The 12,586-nt window shown below is 50.7% G+C and overlaps 1 protein-coding gene across 2 annotated transcripts in view; it reads right to left on the reverse strand.

The window, feature by feature from the left end:
- Soga1 (suppressor of glucose, autophagy associated 1) overlaps positions 1 to 12,586 on the reverse strand; it is a 68,904-nt gene that overhangs the window by 36,813 nt on the left and 19,505 nt on the right. For both annotated transcript variants that reach the window (XM_058575564.1, XM_046433342.2), the window contains exon 3: positions 6,509 to 6,667. In XM_058575564.1, coding sequence (XP_058431547.1) covers positions 6,509 to 6,667 — 159 coding nt within the window. The remainder of the gene's footprint in view (positions 1 to 6,508; positions 6,668 to 12,586) is intronic.

Raw genomic sequence — 12,586 nt, forward strand, 5'->3', positions numbered from 1 at the left:
GAAAGACACAGCCTGAGGGCACACTCTCTGGCCTGGCAGGCAACAGGCCCTCATCCATGAGCAACTCACAAGGCCGCCTCACAGCAGCCAGGGTGGCGCCTCCAAGCATCCCTGACCACTCCTAGTAGGAGCCTGAGCTCCTGTCCCCAGGAGTCCCCTTGCAGGCCAGCACAGGGAGCTAACTGAGTGCAGCCCTGGAGGGGCCTCTGCTCCAGCTTCCACGCTGCCAAGACTCAAAAGGAAAATCTTCCAAGGGACAGGGTGGAGCACTGCCACCCAAGGGACAGGGTGGAGCACTGCCATCCAAGGGACAGAGTGGAGCCCTGCCACCCAAGGGACAAAGTGGAGCACTGCTACCCAAGGGACAGAGTGTAGCACAGCCAAGACAGCTGGACAGATGTTCACCAGACATGGGGAGGGGGATGTTCAGAAAGGTCTCCCTGAAAACAGACTTCTGTGTGCACAAAATTTGCTCCAGAGGGACCTGGGGTGGGGAGTTTACCTCAAAGGCTGAGGCATTTTTCTCCAGAATGGTGGAAACAGCCAGGCAGACAGGCTGTGTGGGCCCTGTTAGTGGACAATCATTAGGGGAGAAAACAGAGGTTTAGATCGGAGCCCCAAATCCAGTACCAGCGGGGCAGATAGTGACAACTGCAGGTGATGGTTTGCAGTGTAGCTGCTCTACCGTGGCACCTGGAGCCCCACCGGGAAAGCTCTCCGGAGAGGCAGTGGAAATGTAGGAAATGTATTGATTCAACTAAGGCAAAGGGGTCTCAGGTCCAGAATCAGCACAGTGCTTGCGATGGTGCCGATAATAATGCAGACTTAACAGATTCCACTGTGTGCTAAGCACTTTACCAGCCCATCTCATTTCATCCTCACAAACACCACTGAGAGTAAGGATTCATGTTCCCATTTTAAAAATAAACAAATTGAGGACCGGGCATTTATGCGACCTGCCCAAGGTTACAGTTAATCGTAATAAGTGGCAAAGCCAGGATGCAAGCCCAGGCCTGTGTGGTTCCAACTCCAGGTTTGCCCTGCAGCACACTGCCCAGGCTAGATTGCCTCAGATAGCAGCAGAATCAAGATTCAAACACAAGCAATCTGACGCCATGGTCAGCGCTCTTCCTACCCTATCAGGTGGGAAATCCACAAGAGGAATCTGTGCCAGAGATTTTTAAAGGTTCTGGAAACATAAGTGCATCCTGGGAAAGCCACTGGAGGGGGCTCAGGAGGCATGGGGCATCACCCGAGGAGTCAGTGTGGATTTGGGAGACATACAGGTGGGGGGTTCAAATCCCATCTCTGACTTTCCCCAATCCCATCCAAATACAGCAACTGGACTCCTAGGTATGTACCCAAGAGAATTCAAAAAACATATTTCTAGACACTGGAACATGAATGTTCACACTAGCATTATTTATAATAGCCAAAAAGTGGAAACAATCCAAATGTCCACAAATGATAAATGAACAAATATAATGCTGTCTAGCCATATAATGGATTATTAATCAGCCATAAACAAGAATGATGTCCTGAATCAGGCTTCAACATGGATGGCTAAACCTTGGAAGCCTTATGCTAAGTAAAAGACGCCTGTCACCAAAGATCACATACTGCATGATTCCATTTGAATGAAATGTCCAGAATGGGCAGATCCAGAGGGACAGAAAGTGGATTAGCTGTTGCCAGGGGCCAGAGGGAAGAGCCGGAGTGACTGCTAACAGGTATGGGGCTGTTTTGGAGGGTAATGGAAACCTTCTGGAACTAGGTCATCGTACAATATCGTGAACACATTAAAATGGTGAACTGTATGGTCTGTGGATTAAATCACAACTTAAAAATCGTCAAGAAAAGAGAAGTGCCTATAAAATCGGACAATGCCCTGGGGCTGCGTGGGGAGTGGGGGTGTTAAACGCCGAAGACTCACGTTGGATGCTGGGAGCGGTGCCTGGTACGGGAAGAGCTCAGACACAGCAGCTATGGTCTAACAAATGGCGTCAACACTGATCCTGGCTTTCTGCCTTCGACACAGGGAGGGGGAGTGATACTGAGGCTGCTGTTACGACTCTTGAGCAGCAGCCCAGCTGGGCCACAGTGCCACCGCAGAGCACAGGGAAGGCATGCCACCCTCCCTTCTCTCTCTCCAAGAGCTGTCTCCATGGCAACTGCATCGGCTCAGGCCAGGGGCTCCCCATTCCCAGTCGGGTGACAGCAGCGCCTCAGCAACCTGTCAGGATAGCAAAGGCAGATCTCCATGAGGGGACCACAGCTCCCGCAGAACTGCTAAGGGACCCTCGTCGCCATAGAAACCATGTCAGGAAGGAGAGGGAGGAGGGAGAGGACAAACAGCAAATAAACACAGGCTCCTGCCTCCTGCAGGCGATGCTGAGACACCACGGGCACATGCTGACGTCTGCCTCAGAGGCAGAGAACAGTGTTTCCTCAGCCCCTCCTCCGGGCCAGGCTCCATACAGGGCTCTTTATGTTCACAATTTTTAATTCAAATTTCACAAATAATACCCAAGCACATCTGTTCCTCTCTTTCTTCTTCTTTTGTTTGAAACGAGGTTTTGCTATGTGGCCCAGGCTGACCTGCAACTCCTGGTCCCAAGTGATCCTCCTGCCTCAGCGTCCCTTGTACCTGAGACTGCACCTGGCCTAAGTACATCCTTATTATTAGACAAAACAAAACAAAAACCTAACGTGGGCTGGGGTCGCAGCTCAGTGGCTCAGTTTGATCTTCAGCACCCAAAACCCAAACTGTAGAATTAATAGAATAAGCTGGGCACACCTGTGATGCCAGCAGCTTGGGAGATGGGAGCAGGAGAAGAGGGTTCAAATTAATAAAATAGAAAAGGGCTGGAAATGGAGCTTAGTGCCCTGGGTTCAATCCCCAGTACCACCCCAAAAATAAAAATAAAAACAAAATAACAGGATAAAAAGCAGAAGTCAGGTTATCTCTCCTGCGCCCTCCATTTCTCCCTCCTCAGACAAGCCGGTCTTCCTTCCTCCAGACTTTGGCTACACATTCCTACGTAGGTAGGCACGTAGGCTTCAGAACTACTCTGGTGTGTATGGCTTTCCAAAATAACTAGTAGGATCACACAAAATATGCAGTTCTACAACTTTCATTTCCTGCTAATAATATCTCTTGGAGATCTTTCTATATCAGTGTGTGTGTGTGTGTGTGTGTATATATACACTTTCTTTTTTATTTTACTGTGGTCAAGGATACATAATACAAAATTTATTATCTTAACCATTTTTTAGTTGTAGATGGACACAATACCTTTTTTTAAATATTTATTTTTTAGTTATAGTTGGACATAATACCTTTATTTTATTTATTTATTTATGTGGTGCTAAGGATCGAACCCAGGACCTCACACATGCTAGGCGAACGCTCTACCGCTGAGCCATAACCCCAGCCCCTACAATACCTTTATTTTTACTTAATTGTTTTTATGCAGTGCTGAGGATCGAACCGAGTGCCTCACGCATGTGAAGCAAGTGCTCTGCCACTGAGCTACAGTCCCAGCCCTGAACCATTTTTTTATTTGTGGTAAAATATACATAAATGAAATTTACCATTTAAAAAAAAAATTAAAAATGGTAAATTTTATTTCAAAAAAAGGCCTTTTTTATACTGGGAAATCAAACCCAGGGCCTTGTACATTCTAAGCACATACTTAACACTGAGTTGTACTCCTTGGCGTAACCCTTTTTAAAAAATCTTAACAAGGGGCTGGGGCTGTGGCTCAGTGGTAGAATGCTCGCCTAGCATGCACAAGGCACCGGGTTCAATCCTCAGCATCACATAAATGTAAAATAAAGACACTGTATCCACCTAAAGCTTAAGAATAAATATTTTTTTTAAATCTTAATAACTACACACTTGACCATTTTTAAGTACACAGCTCAGTAGTATTAAGTACATTCCTATATGCAACCATAATCGCTATCCATCTCCAAAACCTTTGCATTATCCCAAACTGCACTGTACCCATTAAATAATAATTCCTCACCTGCCCCCCAGGCCTTGGTAACCTCTATTTACTTTCCATCTCTATGAGTTGGACTACTCAAGGGATCTCGTATAAGTTGAACCATACTATATGTGTTCTTTTATGTCTAGCTTTATTTCACCTAGCATGACGTTTACAAGGCTTATCCATGTTGTACCACGTGTCAGTACTTCACTTATTCTTTTTTTTTTCCTTTTAGTTGTAGATGGACACAATTATCTTTATTTATTTATTTTTATGTGGTGCTGAGGATCAAACCCAGGGCCTCACACCTGCAAGGCAAGCGCTCTACCACTGAGCTACAGCCACAGACCCACTCTTTCTTTTTTTCAGTTTTTGGTGGACACAACATCTTTGTTTGTATGTGGTGCTGAGGATCGAACCTGGGCCGCACGCATGCCAGGCGAGCGCGCTACCGCTTGAGCCACATCCCCAGCCCCCTCTTTCTTTTTTTTTTAACCAAATATATATTTAGTTGTTGATGGACCTTATTTTATTCATTTATTTATTGGTGCTGAGGATCGAACCCAGGGCCTCATATAAGCTAGGCAAGTGCTCTACCACTGAGCCCCAGCCCCAGCCCCATTCATTCTTCAGGTTGAACAATATTCACTATCTATCAACACACACACACACACACACACACACACACAGAGTTTGCTTATTCATTCGTCTGTTAGTGGGCATTTGGGCTGCATGAGTCTTTTGGCTATTACAAATAATGCTATTATGAACGTGGGATATAAATATCTATTCAAATCCCTGCTTTTAACTCTTTGGTGTACATCCCAGCATTGGAATCACTGGATCATACAATAATTCTACATTTAATTTTCCAAGGCTCTGCCACATTACCTTCTTCTGTGTTACTCAATCTGGATGTTTTGGGTGCTAGGGATTGAATCCAGGTTCTCACACATGCTAAGTACATCGGGGGCGCATGCCTGTAGACTTAGCTACTCAGCAGGCTGAAGGAGGAGGACCATTTGAGCCAGGAGTTCAAGGCCAGCCTGGGCAACAATAAGAGTGCCTATCTAAAAAAAAAAGCTTAATAACTATACACTTTACCAGTACCCTCTGGTTACTCAATCTTATTAATGATCCAAAACAAAACAACCTCACAGACTGGGTACTATTATCAACCTGATATTCAAAGGAAGTAAAGGACTTGGAGGGGAAGTAGCTTCTGGTTCGCAGCATGTCTCTGCTAAGGAAAGGCTGAGTGAACTCTGCAAGCAGGTCCTCTGTGGGCCTCAGTTTCCTTACTTGCACAACAGGAACAGACTGAGTTCTAAGGTGTTTTGTGAAACTGTCTCTCTCCCCTTTTCACCATCAAGGCGGCAGTAACCAGCGTGAGGATGTTGCCCAGCACCATGGGCCAGGCTATGGAGCGCAGGAGGCTGCAGGAAGGGAGAAGCCTCTCTCTCCCCAGCCCTGATAGCAAATGCCTCCTCTCCACACAGAGAAGGCACTAGAGCATCACACCACTGTAAAGGCAGCTGAAGGACTGTTCTGTCCTCAGGCTTGCGTCAATCAGTCCTGGACGGCTGGCATGCTCCGCTCTGGGGAAGCAGGCATGCAGAGCCTACCTGCCCAGGAAGAACGTGTGAGTCTAGGATACCTCCTGGGCAGCCAACCAGCTGAGGCCCAGCTGAACATCTGGGACACAGGCCACCCTGGACGCTGAGCACAGGCCCCTGGAACCAGGATGACTCCTGTCTGAGGGTTCCCCAGGCTGATGGTTTCCTAATGGCGTTCTGCAGAGCCCCCCTGGGCCCTCCCTGCCAGACCTTGAGGACGCCCCTCTCTCAGGAGCTGCTTGCTCATCCTTAAAATGGATCACAACCTTGTTGGTCCTTTACAAAAATGTTGAGATAAACTGTCTGGCATGATGCCTAACACACAGCAGGAGAGGGTCTACCAGGAGGAGGGCCTGCCATGGGCAAAGTTGGAGAGGATGGTACGTAGGATCACATTCAGGAAGCATCTAGTACCCAAAGATAGCGGCCCAAGTCCCAGGCCCAGCACCCACCCCACATCAAACGGCAGCAGCCGGCAGTCCCTAAAAGATCTCCACACCAGCTAACCCAGTTGGCTCACAATGATGAGGGCACCACTGCCCCATTTCACAGATGAGGACACTGAGGCACAAAGCCCAGGTCCCACGCTGGGCATGGTAGCATGTGCTTCCCACGAACCCTACCGGAGGCAGTGGGGTGACCATCTCTCATGTTGTCCTGGGAACTCCTTGAGGACAGAACAGGGTATGTATCTTGTTTACTGTTGTATCATTGGGGTCTAATGCACAGTGCACACAGTAGGTGCTAAGAAAATGCATTCTGGAGGGATGAATGAACAAGCAACCCAGCTAGGGAGGCCGATCCATGCCCGTTTCCCACAATCAGAGAGACACCAGCTAGGTGGGCTGCATGTGCCCGCTGGCCCAGTCAGCACAGCCCTGAGGCAGCACAACTCACCTCTCTGGGTCGCTCCAGCTCCGTCTGCAGCACCTGCTTGGCCAGCTCGGTCTCGATGAGCCGCTGCCGGAGCTCCTCGTTCTCCTCCTCCAGCCGTGCTCGCTTCTTCTCCACCACCTCGAGCTCCTTGTGCAGCCGCATGGAGATGTCCTTAGAGACCTGGTCCGGGGGTGAGGAGAAGGGTGTGAGCTGGCTCCTGCCCCACACCACTGACAGCTGCAGGCATGTCCCCGTCTCGTCAGTCCCACTTAGCAGATGAGGAAACTGAGGCACCAAGAGGTCAAAAAATTCACCAGGTGTTCTGCATCCAGGAGGCAACAGACTCAAACCTCAAAACCAGATGCCCCCTGCTCCCAATGTGCTGTCCCCAAAGCTGCAACAGTCCCATCTGTTCTTAGGAATGCCTTTCCACTTATGTGGGGGCTTTTTATGCTTCTCAGAACCTCACCAAGCCACCCCTGGCCCGTCCTCTCAAGGGCCTATGGTGGAGCCCAAGCTTATCTTCAGCAGGGAGTAAGCCAGAGTGGAAGCCCAGAGCAAGGTGAGCGACGTGTGGTCCTGGGCAAGGCATTTCCCATCACGGAGACTCAGTCTCCTGCACTATAAATTGGGTACAGCCATAACAGGACCAACCTCATGAGCCCGACAGGAGGAGCATATCAGCCACTGCACACGAAGGCTCAGCCCAGGGCTGCCACAGTGAGCGCTGGGTGAGTCGTGGCTGCTGTTCTGAGAAGCTAATGTCCAGAGAGAGGCATGACTTACTGGAGGTCACCGTGACCCCGAGGCCTGTATCCAACTGTCTAGGATACAGAACAAGCCCGAAATGACAAAGGCTAGGCAGAAGTCCAAGTCATCCCTACACAAGGAGCTGAAAGAGCTGCAGTCTCCCACCCCGGCTCCAGGACTCTGCAAGCAATAGCACCCTGTTTCCTAAAAGATGTTCTCTGTCCTGTCCCCTCCACTGGCTGAATGCGGGAGGGCAGGGAAGGAGGCCTGGGGGGAATGAGAGTCTTTTGAGCTGGTAAAGTGCATCTCGACTCCATTCCCAGGTGGGCTGGGCACTCCGTTAGTCAAACACCTACTGGGTGCCAGACTCATTCTCCTCCACCCCAGTCCTGTTGCCATGTTACAGATGAGGAAACTGAAGCTCAGAGTGGAAGTGGCTTGCTCATGGTTCCACGCAGCAGGTGTGGGCCGAGCTGAGCTGGGAGTCTGTTTTGCCTCCATGCATTGTTAGACAGAGGAGCCAGTGCAGCCAGGGCTCCGCCGGGGATATGAAGGCTTTGCCAGCAGGACCTACTCATGGGGCCAAGAGCCCAGCACCCTATGCCCGCCAGTATCGGAAGTGACCATGACGCCTCTTCCCTGCCGGAAGGGAAGGGGGCCCTCCCTGGCTTCACCCTCTGCCTGGGCCCAAGCCCAGCTCAGCACAGACCCCTTGGCAATGTGCAGGGCAGGCCAGGAAAAACAACAGCCAGAAAGGAAACTGGCACCCCCCCTCCCTCCACTGCCCACTGTCCCCTCTGCCCTTGAAGATCTCCAAGGAAAGGCAGACACTGGCCCTGAGCCTCCCCTACTGACTCTCTGGGTCACCAAACTGCTTGTTCCTGAAACGGGATGAACAATCGGCCCCTCGATATCAGAACAGGACTTTGCAGAGGGGAAAACTAGACCAGAGCCTGCCTCCACACTCTCTGGCCATGTCACCCAGGACAGTTGCTTAACAGCCAAAATCTTGAGTTTGGTCAGCAGTAAAAAGGGTTTGAAATAGTCACCTCATGAGAAATCAATGAGAAGGCTTGAGTGGTGGCTGGCACATAGGAGGTGCTCAAATAGTTTTTATATTTTATTATTTTTCAACAATTTAGTGCATTTCAAAGATGTGTTTATTTAGCAGTTTCATGAACTTGGTTGACCCATCTTTAAATTGTTTTTAAGAATTATGTAGCCAGGTATGGAGCTACATAATCCCAGCTCCTTGGGAGGCTGAGACAGGAGGATTCAAGTTTGAGGCCAGCCTAGGTAGCTTAGTGAGACTCTGTCTTAAAATAAAATCTGAAAAAATGGGCTGGGGATGTAGCTCAAAAGTAGAGAGAGCTGGGAAAGGTGGCACACACCTGTAACCCAGAGGCTCAGGAGGCTGAGGCAGGAAGATCGAAAGTTTGAGGCCAGCCTCAGCAACTTAGCAAGACTCAGTCTCTAAAAAGTGCTGGGGATTTGGCTCAGTGGTTAAGTATCCCTGGGTTTAATCCTGGTTACAAAGAAAAAAAAAAAGAATAGAGAGAGCCACCCTGGGTCCAATCCCTTATACTACAAAAAAAAAAAAAAGGAATGTCAACAAAAACAAAACAGCTACACAGAGCTGTCGAATGACTACATGTTCAAGGTGACATGATACAAAGATTTTTTTTGGAAAATTTTTGTAGTTACAACCACAGATGAACAAAATTCCTTTATTTTATTTATTTATTTTTGTGTGGCGCTAAGGATCAAACTCAGTGCCTCACATATGCTAGGCAAGTGCTCTGCCACTGAGCTACAGCCCCAGCCCCAATACAAAGATTTTGGATGCTTTACCAAGATGACTGTTTTGCATTGTTTATCCACCTTGACCAAACTCTAGGGTTTTGGCTGGACATGTTCAGCCCCAAGGCTTCTGGCTATAATCCCCATTCTGGCACTCGGGTCCTCCAGGAAGCCTCTGTCCTGAAGGCTGCTCCATCCACGTTCATCAGCACTGGGGCAGGAGGGGTGGGGCACACAGATGGAGGTCCCAGACCCTGCCTAGACATACACATCTGTGTCCCAGGGTCAGCACAGGGTCTGGCACACGCCAAGTGGCTAATAAATGCTTGATGGATGAACAAACAAATCCCAGGCTCCAACAAGCAGAAAGAGAGGGAGACAAGGAATGAATGACTGAATGTACACTAGGAGCGGCACCTGCCCTGGGAGGTCCCCACCCTCAAGGCTGCTATGTCAATAAAGCCCACTCCAGGTAGCTGCAGGAGTCCAACAGGGAAAAAAAAGCCCATAATCCACCAATGGGACCAAAGCGTCTGTGTGACGTCAACGGGCACAAAGAGCATTGCTGCTCACATGCTAAGGTCCTATGGCCCGGGTGTGTGTGTCCCTCCCGTCATGATCCTCAGTGGTCATACACAGACACTTTTTTTTCCTTTTTGGTGTGGTACTAGAGAAGAAACCTAGAGCTTTGCACATGCCAAGCAAAGTGCTTTACCACTGAGCTACATCCCCAGGCCAATGTGAGCCCTCCCCCCAAAAGTTTGGCACGTTCTTTTAACCCCCTTCTGAGTCTCAGAAAGGAAAGGTCATTTGCCCAAGGTCACAGAGTCAGGAATCTACCAGACCAATATAGGAAATTGAACTCAGGTGGGTCAATCCGGTCTTGATATGGGGAAAAGCTTGAAGACATATTGCATTACTAGCCACAATAAAGTTTTAGCAGGGGACGGCAGTGCCGGCCTCTGATTCCAGCATCTGGGGAGGCTGAGGCAGGAGGCTCACAGTTCAAAGCCAGTTTCAGCAATTTAGCAAGCGCCTAAGCAACTCAGAGAGACCCTGTCTCTAAATAAAATATAAAAAAATGGCTGAAGGATGTAGTCCAGTGGTTAAGCGCCCCTGGGTTCAATCCCCGGTATCAAAAAAAAAAAAAGTTCTTTTTTTTTTTTTTTTGGTACCGGCGATTGGACTCAGGGGCGCTCAACCACTAAGCCACTTTTGGTTTGTTTTTTGGTGCTGGGGATTGAACCGAGGGCCTTGTGCATGCAAGGCAAGCACTCTACCAACTGAGCTATATCCCCAGCCCCAAAACAAAAAGTTTTAAAAATAAGCCCCAACAGTGGACTCACTGTGTCAGGGCGTCAGGGCTTGAAGGGCCCCACGTGCCTGTCTCATCTGATCTCAGCTTCCCCCAGCGAAGGGAGGCTGAGATAGCACAGGCAGCAGCCGGAAACCAGGGCAAATCCCCAAAGCACAAACAAACGCGCTCAGCCATGAGGTCACTGTTTACAGTGCCAGGGCCTGGCTCCTGCCAAACGCTATTGACAGCCTCCTGTCCCCGGCTCCCTGGAGCATCAGCTTCAGAATGTCCCTGTCACACTGATCTGCAGGAAGAGGGACAGGAACTCTTGCCAAGGGGCCCTCCCTGGCCAGGCAGCATTCTGGGCTGTTGGTGACTCCTCCCCAGAACTCCAGGAGGATGGGAGTGCTACCCCTACTTTACAGTCTACACAGGTCACCCAAAGAATAAACCCAAAGCCAGAACAAATATCTGTGTCTAAGGAAGGGATATGTTACTGATGAGTCCTGGGCCCTCCTACAGGAGCCTCACTTCGGGTGAGAATTTGGATCCTGGAGTCCTTGGACCTGACACTCTTTCATCAGGTCCAAGATCTTTAGAATCAAGGTCTGGGAATCAGCATTGTGAACAAGCCCTGGAGATGATCCTCATCCACCCTGGTCTGCCCATCACCCCCACCTGCCGCCCTCCCCAGCCACCAGTCCCATTAGTACCTGGTCAGTTCTCCTGCTCAATAACAAAACCACAAGCCACCCATGCTCAGGGGCTGGGTGAGCACTGCACTGTGTCAGACCTTGTGCTCAGCACTCTGCACTTGAACGATTTCATTTAATATTCATAGAGGTCTCTGCAGGAGGGAACTAGTCTTCTCTATTTTACACATGGGGAAACAGGCTCAGAGATGTGAAGAAGTTTACCCAAGGCCACACAGTAAGGAAGTGGCAGAGGAAGGCTCTGCCCTCCTGTTGCTGGGCAGTGAGGCCACTCAGGTTCTGTAGGTCCTGTCAACTACATGACCCAGCAGAGTGAGAGAAGCTGGAGGTGGGGTAGGGGAAACCAAGCCTGAGGTTTCATTCATGAAGCCCTCCCCAACAATCCACCAGCCCAGGAAAACCACTAGAACCCCAAACCTGAGGATTCAGCTAGTCTAAGCCCTTATTAACACATGGGGAGGCTGGGACAGAGTTCTCTGGTAGAGCTCTTGCCTAGCATGTCCCAAGGCCCTGGGTTCGATATCTAGCACCACAAAAACAAGATAAGGGGAGGCTGAGGCATCTCAAGTGGTGGGATCAGTCAGGGCCGGGTCCAAGGACCTGACTGAGCAAGTCAGGAGAGTCCCCAGGGATACCCTGCTAGGGCTCCACTTGGGCCCATCAAGCCCTCTTAGGCGATGGCCGGGAAGTCAACATACTGAGGATTTCCAAAATTGCCCCGGGACATCCCCTGCACACTGGCGTGGGGGCGGGGGGGGGGGGCGGCCAGAGGCGGCCAAGTCAGGCGAGGCCAGCGGACGGATGAGCTCAGCCCTGCAGCTGCAAGGGTGGATCGAGGAGGGGAGGGGCAAGGTCGACGCTGATTGGCTAGTTCAAATCCCAACTGAAGGGGGCTCCGCTGCGCCCCGCCTCCGGGAAGCCTCCCCCTCACACCCACCCGCTGCTGCGGCCCCGCCCCCCAGGCGCCCGCGCCACCCCGCAGCCCCGCAGCCCCGGCCCCGCGGGCCCTCCACCCCTTCCTCTCCCTCTCCGTCTGTTTGTATGTTCCTTCCAGAAATCCTCGATGCCCTGCGTCCAAACGTGGCCTCGCAGCCCGGCTGAGCTTCCCCAGCTCGCTCCCCACCACCCACTCTTCACCCCACTCCGGAACTAGGCGCGTTTTATTTTTGAAAGGGGGCGGGTGGGGAGCCGGTGTCCCCCCGTGTTGCCCGGGCTGGCCAGGACCTCTGGGCTCAGGTGATCCTCCACAGCCTCCGAGGCCGGCCGCGCTTGGAATGGGACAATTTGTGTAGCCACTAAGCCCAGGAGCTGCCCCCCAGGGTAGAGGTGCCAAAAGCCGCTGTTGTGAGATCAGTTTCCTCCTGTCCCACTGCGCAATCGCCTGGGGGAGCTGGCAGCCTCTGTTGACACTCGCGGGCCCTGCAGACCTCTGAAATCACTTCTTGCTGTCCTTCAGTATTGTTTTCTTTGATATTCCACTCGTGGCTCGAATTTGCCAGTGCCTTCTAGCAGAAAGGGTGTAAGGGGGAGGTTCTCTCT

This window comes from Marmota monax, unplaced genomic scaffold (assembly GCF_021218885.2).
Source record: "Marmota monax isolate L192 unplaced genomic scaffold, Marmota_monax_Labrador192_F-V1.1 WCK01_AAM20220418_F8-fsc00014, whole genome shotgun sequence".
NCBI lineage: Eukaryota > Metazoa > Chordata > Mammalia > Rodentia > Sciuridae > Marmota > Marmota monax.